Source organism: Passer domesticus, chromosome 10 (assembly GCF_036417665.1).
Source record: "Passer domesticus isolate bPasDom1 chromosome 10, bPasDom1.hap1, whole genome shotgun sequence".
Taxonomy (NCBI): domain Eukaryota; kingdom Metazoa; phylum Chordata; class Aves; order Passeriformes; family Passeridae; genus Passer; species Passer domesticus.
The window spans coordinates 30,239,865-30,255,636 of record NC_087483.1 but is presented as its reverse complement, the minus strand read 5'-3'; the positions used below and the strand labels follow the sequence as shown (position 1 = coordinate 30,255,636).

General features: G+C 39.3%; 1 protein-coding gene across 1 annotated transcript in view; it reads left to right on the top strand.

Annotated features, from left to right (window-relative positions):
* CNTNAP5 (contactin associated protein family member 5) overlaps positions 1-15,772 on the top strand; it is a 273,862-nt gene that overhangs the window by 227,793 nt on the left and 30,297 nt on the right. Inside the window, exons 18-19 of the mRNA XM_064434947.1 lie at positions 4,798-5,037; positions 6,360-6,584. Of these exons, the coding sequence (XP_064291017.1) occupies positions 4,798-5,037; positions 6,360-6,584 (465 nt within the window). The remainder of the gene's footprint in view (positions 1-4,797; positions 5,038-6,359; positions 6,585-15,772) is intronic.

Here is a 15,772-nt window from a genome sequence, read left to right as displayed (position 1 = left end):
GGGATGTTCTTATGGAGGGCCATTCAGGTAACTTCTGATTCCTTCCCTCAAATGGATTTTTTTACTTAGCTGAAATGCTGTAGCAAACCTCAATCTGTCAATGCATTTTAATACAGTTTACTTCTGTATTCATACCCTTATACTTAAGTAGCTTTCGGGGTATTCATTTGAGCTTTTTATTGTATGTGTGCAGTAATTACTGGGCTCTGAATGTAAAGAATTCATCTGTTAATAAATAGATATGGCTGCATCAGTGTCAGGAGTCCTTCCAACACAGCTGTTGATTTATACCTAAAATGATCTCTGTTAGACGCAGCTGGAGAGGAGAACACACAGAAAGGAGGCTTAAGACTGTCACAGTGCAAGGTTTCTGTTTTCTGGTATGAAGCATGCTGCTAATCACTTGTTTTTCAAATGCTACATTGATCCTAAGAACGTGTTCTGTGGGAGGCCAGGCCTGGAGGCAGCAGGCTTGGGCTGCCAGACACCTTAGAATCATCAGAGAAATTTAGCCAACATACTGTTTGCAGTTAGGAAAATTAGATATTTTGTGACTGAATGGATTTTGTGATTTTTTTGGCTGTTTCTTTCTAAAGGACTAAATAAGACGGGTTTATCATAGGCCATCTATTAGATATGTCATATATATCAACTGTTTACCATCTCACATCTGAAAAGCAGTATCTGCCTGTAAGCTTGTTTCTCAGCCTCAGCAAAATAAACAGATCACCTGTGTGAATTTCATGGTGGTTTTAACATAACTGATGAATTGTGTCATGAAAATCTATGGTAGTTAAGGACCTCACCAGAGCAATGTGCCAACAGGAGCCCTTGTGGGAAAACACAAACACAAAGCCACTGCACCTGCCACAGAACAGCATCAAGCTGTCCCCATCCCCCACAAGCTGGGGATTGAGTGGATGGGGAGCAGCTCTGCCAAAAAGGTCCCATTGGTTTTGGTGCAGAAATGAATTTGTACCTCATCTGAATGTAGCTATGCTTTAAGGAACAGGTTGGAACCTAGCCCCTGATACCAGCAGGGACTTCTGACTGATTGTACTCTGATTGTAGTGAGTGTTTACAGAAAACTCTAGGATATAGGTATTTATTTCAGCCAAGAGGTGAAAAGTACTCACTGCGCAATAAATATGTTGCATTCTGTCGTCCATCCACACTTTTACTGAACCATGAACAAAAGGGAAAGAAAAAAAAATTAGTTTGGGAGTGCTTTTTCAGGCCTTAACTCTGCCAGATTGAAGGCCAAAATTATCTGTGACTTGCTAAGTTTTCCTGAGAGCTGTCAGAAGAGTTGGAAACCTGGGTTGCCTCCTGATTCTGGCACTACTTCTCCCTGGGTGCTCCAGGGAAAGGTGGCAGAAGCCCAGCAATACACAGATGTGATATAGTTTGTCTCTACTGAAAGACTCATTTGAATCTTGTAATAAAAAGCTACTGATTTAATACCTCAGCCATGCAGAGAGAGTTTTAACCCATCTGAAAAATAAATGTATAAACACCATTGTAAAGACGAAAGAGAAAGAAGCAGCAGCACATAATATTGCTCCCTACTCCCCCTATAATCCACAACATATTTGTCTCTGCAGTATTCTGCATACTGACAGTGATTAAGGGGTTTCCAGCCCTTAATGACTGTGTGTGGCAGGCTTTTGAGATAGCTCTGTGTGTCTGTGAAGTGGAAGAGAAAAATGACTTTGCATTGCCCCTACACTCAAACAAGCTTGGGTTTAAAGCAGTTAGAAAGGAGTTAGAAAACCATTTCTCCCTTTCTTTTAGTAGGTCTGGGGTGCTAATTGCTCCGGGTGCATTATAATCCTGTCAGAGCATGGACATCCTTGCACCTGGCCAGATTTCTTCTGTATATTGGACAAAAGTACAGTAGAAGGAGCAAACCCCTACCAAATGTGCAGGCTAAGTGACATCAACTGCACCAAAGTGTCCAGTAACAAGCCAATCCTGAGAAATTAATTTGATGTGCAAAGCTTTGCTCAGAAGTTTTTGTGCTGTTTGTTTGGTACATTTAGAAAATTATTAAAGCTAAATGTTTGTGTTCCTGATTTTGTCTTGGGAGGAATTGAGCAAGGAATGAATCCTTGGATGAACCTCCTCTCTCTGTTGTAGACAGTCCAAAGGCAACATAACCCAGAAAAAGTCAACATCTGAGAAACTTTGTCTGGAGACAGAGAGAAGAAATGATAGGAAAAGAAGGAGTTTATTTACTGCTGTTAGTTTTGAAAGCATTTTAGACACCTTGGAATATTTTGGAGGCCAAGAGGAGAAATTAATGCCTGACTCTTTGTGTATCCTGTATGCTTTGTATGCTTAGAGACAAAAAAGTGTGACTTCAAGGTCTTCTGAGGAACACCATAACAAGTTCTCCTGCTCCTGATTATGATTCCTATACTTCTCTGCCCTTCCCTTTTCTTTGTATCAGTTACACAAATGCTCCTAATACTTATTTGCAGCCTCCCTAATCCAGTTTCTACTAACAAAAAGTCCTTTGTTTTCTTTAAAACAAATCCTCAACTCATTGCTAGAATGTTAATTGTTTAGCCAATTGTGTCACCAAGCTATGTTGTGAGTGCTCAGTTGTGAGCTTCTTGTCCTCTCCTCTCAGAATCTCCCTTCCTTTCCCAAGGGCTCCTCACAAAAATTCAGCTGCATAAACACCTTGCTGAAAACAGCTTGGGGCATTTGACTGTCACCTCTGCTGAGCAAAGTGCACCCTTAACCTCGGTGTTTATTGTCTTTGGGCTTATCCTAAAATATGTTTTCCTGAATAAAACATTTAGGTCTCATCCATTAAAGTCTGTAGTCCATCAGGCTCCTATTAGAGTTGGAAGAATCTGCAAAGCCTAATTTGGGGAAGAGATTTTTGTGTTTGTTTTCAGTTTTTCCTTTGCTTTTCGGAAATGTATGTGAAGATTAGATCTAGTCCATTGAAGAAAACTGTCCAAAATAAGCAATATATTTGTTTAATCAATGCTGTGTGGGTCTAGGATCACACAGCTGGTCTGTGTTAAGCTCTATACTCTCCAGAAAATAGAAGATGAGAAGAGTGAGAAACTTTACATGGCTTTCCAAAGTGCTTTAGAGAGCAGTAAGAATATGAGTAGTGCAATAAACATGACATCCATAGAACACTTAGCAGTAGTTTTAACTCATGTTTTATATGGTACAGCTGGGATTGGTGTGTGTGCAGAAAAGAGGAAAGGGAACTCATTCTTCCTTGTAATATTTGTGGTGGCCTTCAATGCAAAAGAAAACAGGGTAACCAGTAGCCTTAAAGGGAGAAATCTCATTTCTACTTACATAGACTTTACTGAAAAATCTCTATGGTATGTTTTGTTCTGGGTCAAAATCTCCAAACAAAAGAATTGTGTGTGCAGTTCAGCAAATGCAGAAAGCCTGATTCTTGTCCTCAGAGGGCCTTTAAAGTAAATTAGCTAACATTTTCTCACCTGAAAACAATAGCTGGCTAAAGAGGAACTTGAAAATATTTATTTTTCTGAGAAAGGCATAATAAAATGTGTATGAAAGAGATGTGTCTCATGCATACTATCTAAAGTTCAATTACTTTAATTCACATCCAGTGAATTTCTGCTATTAGTGTTCCATGAAGAAAAGTATGACAGAATGGTGTAGTAGAACACCAGACCTTTCCAGACTGTTACTGCATTCTCTTTAGTTTTCAGAAGTCTTGTTTTAATTAATTTATAGAATAAAAACAAATGCTCTTCTGCTGGGGCTTATCAAGTGATGTAATCTCTTAAGTCATACACTATGAAAGAGACCCAGTTTCTGGAGAAGAATAATGACTTCTTTCATACTACTTTTGCAGGAGAATCACCAATAAAGCTAGCTTTTAAGAGTCTGCAAATGCTGATAACTCCTGAACCAGAATTAAATTTCCTAGCAGCAATCAAAACTGCAGTATCTTCAAAAGCAAAACATTGGCAACTGCCAAAAAAAAAAAGCATATGATAAGAAAAATGGTTATATTTTCATAGAGAACTTCAACAATCATCATTATTATCATTCTCAGAGCTTACCTCTTATGGAAGAGTGCCTTCACTGTAACACTCTTAGCAGTTTTGTCTGACAGATATGGTGCTGGTTAGCTTGTAGAGACTAAACTGCCCTCTTGCATACAGCTCTGGTCTCCAGGAAGAAATGCAATTATGTTTAACCATTGTGCTAAAAAACACATCTGTGAACTGAGCTCCTGTTTCAGGCCTACAACAACCATTGGCATGCAAGACATGGGGCTGGGCAGTCATGCATAAATGCAGACTGCAGTCATTTCCCTGCAGCCAGCAGGCCTGGTCCTGAGCATGACTCATCTCTGCTATTGGGACTCATCAGCATGTGTAACTCTCCTGCTGGTGGGATTAGGGTGTTGTTTGTACTAAGGAAGCAAATAAGAAAAAACAACAAAGCCCCAACATTTTTTGGTTTGGTTTTCTCATGTATTTGGTGATATGCAGACGTAAGATAAAGAAGCTAATCTTTCTCTTAAGTGAATTTGCAGTTTCAATGCCAGACAGGGCAGCAGATAAGCCAAAAAAGAGAAGAATGACAAAAGGAAAATGTCATATACAGCTTTCTAGTTATTTCATAAAAATAGAGAGATGCCTTTAGTTTCCAGGGCTGTCCACTTTATGCATTGATATATAGTATTTTTTTAAAATTTGTGATTTCGTATGTGTGCCTCAGGATTGAACATGGCTTTGATCACTGTCAGAGTCATCAATAAGTGCATTTTTCTCTCTTTCTCAGGGGGAACAGCATCCAGACAGAAGGGCTTTTTGGGATGTATTCGATCTCTGCATTTAAATGGACAGAAACTTGACCTCGAGGAGAGAGCTAAAATGACACCTGGTGTAAAACCTGGATGCCCAGGACATTGCAGCAGTTATGGGAACCTGTGCCATAATGGAGGAAAATGTGTGGAAAAGTATAATGGTTACTTCTGTGACTGTACCAACTCAGCCTATGAAGGACCTTTCTGCAAGCAGGGTAAGCAGCAAGCTTTGGTCCCAGTTATTTGTGCAATAACTCTGAATGACAGCACAGTTTCACTCATGTCATCTTGGTGGCCCCACATCTCAAGATGTTCTATTATCAGCTGTCCCTTCAGTGTTCTTAAATGTTTATCTTAAGCAGGCTCCAACACCTCACTTTGTTGAGCTCTGTGTTGGTCTCAGAAATTAAAATGGTGTTAGTTGTATTAATATTTTACCACTGTATCCCACTATGATTCCTGTATTCCATTGCATGTAACTATTCCCAAACATTAGGAAATAGGGCTAAAATGCTTTTTAGCAGATGTTTGACCATGTCTGAATGTTTAGGTTCCTTGCTTTTTAAACCTCATCTTCCTTTGTTCACCTTAACAAATCCTTAAGGTTTTTCTTTACAAAGTTTTAAAGCATTGATGTGACAAAAAAGAGGTAGTCTTTTTATGTTTGGGTTTTTGTTTTTTTTTTTTTCATTCCTGCGACAACCCATCCAAACGTTAAGAAATTTTTAAAATAAGCATGAAGCATTCAGGAGAAAACCGATTTGCATGGTTCAGTCTTTGGTGAATGTGTCCTCACTGAACCTTTCTGGTGACTTATAAGAGGTGCTGTCAACACCAGAAAAAAAGCAGGGCAAATATGGAACATCTAATTTAGAGAACATGCTTTTTGGAGCTAACAAAATCACTACTCAGTAACAGCAAGGTGCAGTGTGAATTTTTAATTACCATAGCTGTCCCCCTCCTCACAAATGCAATAGGTTTGCTAAGTGGGCTGCATCATCTGCTGTGCAAATTGGCTTAGTTGTTTAATGAAAACAGAAGTATGAGTTCTAAGGACCTGAAGATGCACAGGTAGATGTTTCTCTTTATTTGATGCTCCCAGAGACAGCTTCCCTTACTAGCTGTCTTTGGTCAGTGTGTTCCTTTCATAATTAATTTCTTTTAAAAGGAAACTGGAAAGAATAAATCTATTTTGGGGGCAAGACAGAGAATTTTGCCTTACATGTCACTGTCAGACGATGGTGAACAAAGCATTTATTTGGCTGACAGATATTTGCACTGTTCCATCTTGTGAAATTCTGATTCCAGCCCTGAAATAGCTGAGTTTATGTGTCCATACACTGTTTTTCTCTGTGCCAGACAAGCAATCTGCAAGGAAGGACACAGTTATACAGGTGAAGGAAGGGTGATGTCAGCTGGATCAAGGGTGTTTTTGCAGTGTTCTACTTCTGAGGCAGTCAGTTCTGGTGCATTCCCGCCTGGGAGATCTGAAAATGCAATAGCTGAAATAATTCCTTTGGTTTATATCTGCTTTCAGAGGTGTCTGCATTATTTGAAGCCGGCACTTCTGTTACCTATACTTTCCAAGAACCTTATCCTGTCACAAAGAATGCAAGCACCTCAAGCTCTGCCATTTATGTGGATGCTGTCGTGTCCAAGGAGAATATTGCATTCAGCTTTCTCACGGCACACTCTCCAAGCCTTCTGCTGTACATCAACACCTACTTTCATGAGTATTTGGCTGTGATTCTCTCCAAGAATGGTAAGTAGTCTTGATTTGCTACCCAAGGGAGACCAGTGTAACTCTGTGGAGTTTTTGAGGGGTTGGTTGGTTTGTTTGTTTATGGGCTTGTTTGGGGTTTTCTTGTGAGGGAATAGTATAGAATTCTGCACTGATTTATATTCATTTCTGTGTCTTCAACTTTATCAACTTCATGGTGTTCAGTTCATGAAATGGCCATCACTCTTGTTTATGTCCCTTTATTTGGCATTCAGTGCTACACTTGCCTATTCAGTCTTTGAGTAATCATGTTGTTGGGGTTTAAAATGTTCTTTGACTTCCATTTGGCAAAGTTGTACAATAGTAATTCCTTGCTATTTATTCCATAGTGAGATCCATTAGGCCACCGAGATAAGGGAATGAGAAATACCATGTCTGTGCAAGAGTGCTTGGTGCAGAAATACACTATAATTTTATCCATTGCATTTTGTCTTGGCACATGTATTGGTCCTCACTGGATTGTTTCAATGGAATAAAGCCATTTTGTGTAAATATTAAAGCCAGAATATGTCAAAGTTTTCTAGGGTAATTGACCAAAACATGAGGTGCAAATCCATTTCCTGTTTAAAGATACTTAATGTGGGTACTTTTTGAAAATGTGTAAAGATTTTAGGGGCATACACCTTTGTCTTCTCAGTAAAACTTGGGCTCCTGAGTCCTTGCAGTGCTTTCAGAAAACTCAATCCAGACAAACATCATCCTAGACAAGTGGGAAAATCTGAATTTTCCAAGAGTTACCAGGCACTGGAGGACTGGAAGTGATGAGTAAGCTTATTTGTGAGTCAGTAGCCTGTAGCAGAACAATAGACAGTTAATGTAATGTGGCTGAATATGTAGATTTGACTGAATGACCCAGAGCACTCTGAAGCCTTGAAAATTCCAAAATAAGTAAGCTTTCAAGTACTGTCAAATAAAAACCGTTGACGATTTAAAAAAAAAAAAATGTTTTATTCTAGATATGGAGTTGGCAGTAGTTTCTCTCTTGGTTATGTCATGTGGCCAGCATTGAGGCTGGCATGGACAGTGGATTGGCACCCTGATCCCTGGGAGAGGCAACTGGAATAGTAACTGCCTGAACAGATCTATTCCAGGTGAAGCTTTGGCAGGGAGGTGGGACTACTGAGGTGACCCTAACCCTCTCCTGCCCAGTCCCAGATTTCCATCTTTAATTTGCTCCTATAGATATGTGTTTATGATTTTCAGGTATATGAATATTCTAGTGTGTAACTCCAGGGTTATGGAGGTTAGCCCCTGCTGTGATAAAACCTTGGAATCTGCTTCTCAGTTACACTCAGGTCTCTTGATGCCACTCAGGCAATCGGAAATAGCTCTAAAGTTAATCACAATGTAATATCCATTTAAATCACCTTTATTGCTGTCAGAGCAGTCTGAAATTACCTTAAAAATATGAGTCAATTGACTTCTATTGATGGAATACTCTATAAGCAACCTGTAATTGTGGAGCTCTAGAGGGGGGTCTCTAATGGTGCTTGGGGTTGGGACCAAGGCATGAGGATGTCCTGTAGGAGCACAGCTTGAGACAATGAAAATGACCTTTCATTTTGTCAGCTGCAAATGTCCTATCATTTCCCTTTGACTTAGATGGAAACAGGCACTCAGTACATGTGGAAATTAGGTGGAGCAGGTCTTGGCACTGTCAGGCAGTACAAACCATGGTGCTTTTCTCAGATCTGCACCTCTTTTTATTCACTTGTAGTATGGTGGTAACAGTTGTTTAGAAGGTTGGTGAGACATCAAGCTCCAAAATTCTGGTCTATAAAGTGTAACACTATATGCAAAGAATGATTAAAATAACTAGCTGACCTTTGTTAACTCCTGAAAGTCTCCTTCAGGATTACTCAGTGCATGCTTCTGTGACATTTTTACAAGACAGTAATTTCAGTCATGTATATTCTCTGCCTTTTGTCCCAAATGGAATAATTCGTTAAATTTCATGTCCTTTTACTTTTTAGTCTTGTTGGAATTGAAATTATTCCAATGAAAATAGTGTTCAGATATGTTACTCTTTCTTCCTCCAAGAGGTTTATGCTTGCCATAAAGTTACTGGACTATGAATATCAATGTTCTTTGTAGCATTAAAAGTGAGTGTGATTCCTTCTCTCTTACTGGCTCACTTTCAAGGAATCTTGCTGAGTTTGACTGTGTAGTAGGACATGAGCAGGTCCCTGCTGGATAGCTGATTGGTTAAATAAAGGTTAGGCTGCTAGAGAAATGGGAATGGGCATTCTCACTTAGGAGATGAACAAACTCTAGAGTAATACTCCTTACCATAATCCCAAGTCTCTTTCCACTTGTTAAAAAAATATGTAGAAACAGTCTGTGTATAATTTAATACTTCACCTTTTGTAACTATTTTTGAAGCTACTACTCATATTATTCCGTTAGTCTCTTTTCTATTATACACAAAATCACTAGGCAAAATATTAGTTAGTAAAAGTAACTACAAGAAGAATGTTTTTCCTAATTCTGACATCTCATGTTAAATATTTGACATTAAAGAAGTAAAACTATTTGCAAGGATTATTCATAATTAAAGTATACTAAAATGTCTTATATGAAAGTGAACTTGTACAGGCAGCTATGGTCTAATTCAGTCAGGTGTGAAATATTCTCTAAAACCTATTGATTTCAGTAAATTTTTATATATATAATACTTAGAAGAAGTTTCCACCTATAGAACATATTCCATTACCACAGAGTTTGTTCTTACCTCTGATCAATGGGCTCATGTCTTAGAAGTTTACAGGTAAGGTTTCAGAAGCTGATGGCTTTAAAGATGACTTAGGGATTGTTTCCTCCATGAGTTAATACTGATACCTTGAAATCACGCATGTGATTTGAAAATTATATACATATGAGAGCATCTTCCTTTCCTCTCCAATCTTTCATGGATTTTTAAATTACAGCTACATATATATATATATATATGTATGTGTTGTGTATAGATGGGTGTATGTGTACATATACATACACATGTACACATATATGGCTGGGTGTGCATTGTCCCATTGGCCCCACATCCAAGAGATTAGCAGTACTGTAATGATTGGCATTTTTAATATCTCTCTCTGTAGAAATTCAAATTATAGTGCTTGTTACTAAGCTACAGAAAATGGGTAAACATTTCTAATTAGTCTTCTCAGTGTGTCAATCCACAGAAATTATCCATATCATGGGAAGATGCTACCAAGAAAAGAGTATTTTTTTTTCTTTCCCTAGCTAGCTTTTCACTGTACATTTTTGCAGTTATATGATTTCACAAAGTAACCAATACCTTTGAAATATTATCTTTGCCTTGCTGCCTAAAGGCAATAAATGATGGGAGAGAAAAGTGTTAAAAGAAAGAATGTTGAAATAAACTTTATTTCTCCTTTCTTTATTTTTCCTACCCCCCTGCAAATAATCAAATGCAATATGAATATGATTAAATATATTGTCTAGAAAATGTTTTAACAAGTCTTTGATTTTCAGTTTTGTTGTTTTTCTCCATGGAAACAATATGATTCCTAATCTAGAAAAAAATCAGATAGCTAGCATCAAAGAAGAAAGATAGAATCTCAAACTGTTCCTGAGTGATTGCAAAATTATCTGTATTTATCATCTAATTTCATAAGAAATTAAACAATTTGAGTCCTTTTTTTTTTCTTTTTCCACCTTTCCAGCATCTATTGCCATCACACTGAGCTGTGTTCTCCATTTCTTTTGGAAAACAAGACTCTGATTTTGCATAGGAAAATTAAAGACAAGGAAAAAGGCACAGTTAAAAACAGCAGTACAAATGAAAACATCTCAAGTAATTCTTAAGTCTCTGATACTCAGCATACAGTAGCAGGATTTATATCAGCTCCACTTCCCTGACCTAGAAAGTATTGAAATCAGCTGATATTTGAAGTGAATAGGAAAAGGAATCACAATGTGTAATGGAGGTAAGCTAAGCTAACACTCTAAAAAAGAAAAGAAACAAATATTGTCAGTGAGAAACTACTGATTCATTTTTTCTTATAAACTCCTAATCTCCTGTAATCTCCTCCTGTCTCTGAGTCAGAAACAGCTTTTCTAATGAAAGCATGTAAATTCCCCTTATTGTTTTTGCCTTCAAGTATGTTGAGCTGCATCTCCACTTAGCAAAGCTTTTCTCACTCAGTGGAAAAGTGATGCAAAAAATCCAGTTCAGTCTTTGAGGCAAGGAATCTTTTGATCCTGTTCACGCTGTACACTCTGAAGTTTAATGGGTCAAAACTAAAATGGGAAATAGGACTTGGGTGGATTTCAGAGTGTGATTCTTCTAGTTCCTTTTCCTTACTTACTTTCTTTCCTGTCTTAGTTTTGGGACATTAACTAACTGCTTCAGAAAGACCCTCTCGACTGCTCTATTGCTCATGCAGTTGTCTTCTCTTTTGAGAACACCTTGTGCCTTACAGACTTGCAGCAGGCATTGAACAACCTGCGCAGTTTGTGTGACTGAAGTGGGAAATGGTGACAAGGTTCAGGTATAGTTACTTTTAACACATCAGGAGCAGGAAAGAAAGTCACGTTAGGAAGTGTGGGAGACAGCTTTGTGGAGGAGAAAAGTGACTGTGAGTGAGGATTGTTCCCAGTCTAGCTCTGGTTCACAGCCATTATGTGGCAGATAGCATGTATGTCTTCTAAATATAATTTCAAGGAACTGTTGCAGTTGGCCCCTGAAATCTTATGGTATTTACTGAGTGAGGGACCAGAGACAGTTTGATCAGAGATGATGAATATAAAAGAAATTTACCCCAGCTGCCTTAAATGGAAAGCTGGCTTTGGTACCATGAGTGGGCAGGGTTGGGGTGACAGGAGATCTGTCAGCTTATTTATCTAAAGAGAGAGACTTCTGTTGTAAGAAATCACTCTGGTCACTTAGATGTTTCTTCGCTGTAAGCACACTTCACAGAAAATATGAGTGCTGATTAGACTTTTCATGTCAAATCCAGTACTAAAAAGTCTTTGAAGAAAGGGTGGTCTTGGCACCCAAACCCAATTCTGTCTTCTGTTTGTGTTAGCATATGGCACTTTAAATTTCTAAGTGTGCAAAACTATCTTGAAAGAAGAAGCTGCCATAAAATTCAGCCAAGGACTCTGGCAGATCTCTATCTCTGCTTTCCAAGAGGAGAAAACTGAAAGATCTGTCTCATTAGCTGAATTCATGGACATGTTTGTACTCATGAAGACTATTTTGCCATACTGGAGGGCCAATAGATGTTCTGGCGACCCACAAGGGAAAACAAGGGAACTGTAACTTGATGACATAGAACAGGAAAGGTTGAACAGTCTGAATAATTGATCTGTGCCCTAGCTGTATGCAGACTGACTTTGAACTTACTGCTGTCTGGCATAAAACTCCAGACCACTGACTGAAGATAATCAGCTGGGAAGAAAACCTGTGTTCCCATTTGCTTATAGGAGGTTTTTATCTCCCAGAAGACTTGAGTCCCTAGTTCACATTTTCCACCTGATAAGTCATTTTTATTGTTGGATTTTCCTGGAACTGTCCTGAAAGGAATGAGAGGAAGGGCAGAGGGTCCTGTCTGAATAGATGCTCCATATATTGTGTGTATGTATATGTATATATATGTGCTCTTCAGTATTTCTGAAAGAGGAGTATTTCAGAACTCCTTTTATTGAAAGCTTTAGCCTTGAAAATTGATAGGTGTCGATTTTCAGTTACTTTTAATTTAAGATTGTCTGTGTTGTGGACGGACTGAGCTGTGTAGTAAGCACTGTAGTCCAGCAGAACCGTTGATTTAAGTGCTGCCTTGGAGCAGTGTAGGTGTACAAAACAGAGAGCCGAATACTTGGAAGACTGAGTCTGGGTCCAAACAAATCTCCTCCTCTGTCTTGTATGTGGTATCCCTATTAACATGTTAATTTTTCCATATAGTATCAGGATATGAGTTATCCTGTCTGCATCATGAAAAGGTGATTCCTTCCTTCTTGCCTTTCTTGGTGGAATTGGCTGTTTATGTCTTAGTTTTTACAAGTGAGAGTGGCCTTTGGGAACTGCAGGCAAAAGTCTGGAGCAAGGTAGATGTACACTTGGTGAAAGAGGCTCAGACCTGGGAATGGGCATTAAGCCAACTGTAAATCCATGGGCTCTGGTGGGGTGCACCCACAAGTGCTGAGAGAACTGGAAGATGTCATTGCAAGGCCACTCAAAAGGCAAATCAAAACATGAGACTTTTATCATGAGAGTGACTGAGTACTGGCACGTCATGTCTAGAGAATTGTGCAGTCTCCATCCTTGGAGGTATTCAAAAGCTATCTGGACATGGCCCTAGGCAGCTGACCTGCCCTTGAAGAGTCTTTTTAGTGGGACAGGGATGGACATCATGTCCTCCAGAGATCCCTTACAAATTCAGCCATTCCATGGTTTTTGTGAAAAATCACAAAAGTATGCATTTGAAGGTAGATTACTGGAAGTTAATATGTGTAAGCATATGTTTTACTAGAGAAAAGTCATTACAATTCTACTATTATATGACTCTTACAAAAGGATTTTTACTAGGTAAATTATTCATTCTTCCTCTAATTTTTCCCATTAGATGACTTAAGAACATGAGTCAGTTCTTTGTATCCCAGTGGTTGCAGCTAGTTTTTGAAAGGTTGTTGTAATCAGGAGGTCACTTACTAAAGGATCCAACATTTCCATTCACAGAGACTGGCATAACCCATGAAACAGGCAATCCTTAGATATTGACTTGCTGATCAGAGGAGCAGAAAATTTTCCAGAGATTCCTGATCAGCCAGGCAGTTCCTCTAGAGCTCAACACAAACAGGCATCATTAACCTCAGAAAGCCATTAATCCACAAAGTTCTGTGCTGAAGTATTATGAGTTAAGAATGAAAAGGACATTTTAGAAGAAGCATATGATTACTTCTCAGTAGTTTTGTCTAAAAGATTATTGCTCGCTCTTCTGCTCAGGCCTCATGCAGTGCTCAAATTGCTTCTTTTTTTCCTGTTCATACCATCTTTTTTCTGTGTTCTCATTGCTGAACATAATGGCTATTTGTTAGGTCGGCATGACACGAGTCCTTGCTTGAACAGGCATCTCTACTGCCAAAATGGAAAGAAGAATGGTTAAAAGATATTAGGAAAAATGGAAACTGTGAGCCAGAATCACTGTGAGGGCAGGCTGGGATGACTTTCTCAGGGTATCACAACAACAGGTCTGGTTGTTTTTTCCCAAGAGCTGTTCACACAGCATTAATGATGTTGCATAATTTGCAAAGCAAGGCTGAACTTTTGGAATAAAATTCATAGGATGATACTTTGTATTCCAATCACTGGGTAAAGAATAAAAACTCTTCCTGCCATCCTGGCTACTCTGCAAGTCTTCAGTAAAATGTATAGAGGGAGATGGAAACCTGGAAAGATTCTTCTTCATACAAAGGTGAGTAAACCATGGGGCTTCCTGAATGTGTGTGAGACAATTGGCATCCAGTGTGTGTTTAAAGACAGAAAGGGAGACTTCAGCAGAGATATGAGTATCAGGTATGACACAGAGGCTGCACATCATGAAGTTCAGCAAGGCTAAGTGCAAGGTCCTGAACATGACTGAGCAATCCCAAGCACATGTATAGGCTGGATATGGAATGGGTTGAGGCCAGCCCTGGGGAAAAAGACTTGGGTGCTTTGGTTAATGAGAAGCTCAACATGATCTGGCAGCGTGATCTCACAAGATGAAAAGCCAGCCAGACCCTGCATGGTCCCTGTATCCAAAGCAGTGTGGTCAGCAAGCTGAGGGAGGGAATTTTCCCCCTCTGCTCCACCGTAGTGACATCCCACCTGGAGCACTCGAACAGCTCTGGGCTCCCAGCTTAAGGAGCACCTGGTCCTGGTAGAGCAAGTCCAGAGGGCTACAAAAATGGTCAGATGGCTGAAGCAGCTTTCCTGTGCAGACAGGCTGAGAGAGTTGGGGTTCAGCCTGGAGAAGAAAAGGCTCTGAGGACACTTAGAGCCCTTCCAGTACTTAGAGGGGGGCAAGAAAGCTGGAGAGGGACATATTAGCAGGGTATGGAGTAACAGGACAAGGGGGTTTGACTTCAAACTGAAAGAGGGTGTGTTGACATTTGATTTTAGGAAGAAATTCACTGTGAGGGCACTGAGGCCATGGAATGGGTTGCCCAGGGAATTTTTGGATAACCATCTCTGGAAGTGTACAGGACCAGGTTGGATGCAACTTTGAACAACCTGATCTAATGAAAGGTGTCCCTTCCCATGTCCCTCTCCTTGGCAAGGAAGTTTGAATCCATGTGATCTTTAGGTCCTTTTCGATCCAAACCATTCTATGATTCTGTGGTAGCCTTTGTTAATGAAGGGTCTTAAAGTGAAAGTGGTTTAAAATTTCAGAGTCTTTAGAAAAGGTATAGTTTAAAATTTACTATAATAAACCTTACGATCAGAAAGCAGGTGGTTTCAGAGAGATTTACCTGCAACTGAAACCCTCAGTTCTCTTTTTCATCTTTATATTCAACCACCTTCAGGGAAAAAAAAGGTAGTTAATGTTGCATCACTTTGTAAAAGAAACCGTAAACACTTCCTTCACCAAAAAGAAATACCTAGGAATGTAGAGCTAATGATAATGACTAATAATGGTTTTTTTAAATTGCTCCTGCCTGAGAGGCTTCATGGCATTTTCCCACAGATGAACATTCATGTATTTTACCAGTGGATAAACTGTGGCATAAAGAAGGAAGATGTTTGTCAGCAACCATCAAGCTGGTAGATCCCAAATTGTGGCAGTGCTCTGTCTGTTACCTCCAGGGTACATAAAAGCACCACTGTGTATGATTACCTATGAGCTGAACTGGAGGAACATTATTTGTATTATTTTCCCACACCCATGGGTTATCCCTATTCCCATTTTAGACCTAGCCACATCACCATGTGCATGAGCTGTTTTGTTCAGATAAGAGGTCCCCTTAAAATCACTGTAATAAGCTCTGTGTTTAGGCCACTCAGTGTGTGCATCATGAGCTCTCTGACTGTGGTCCTCTGGGTAATTTTTTAGATTTTGCTATATTTTCTACCTTTGAAGCAAGAAGCATCTGCCCATTCCTTGTTAATTGCTGGTCAGTCTGTGTTCAGCCAACTGGCAGCTGGTGGGAATGAGATGTCTGTGAAG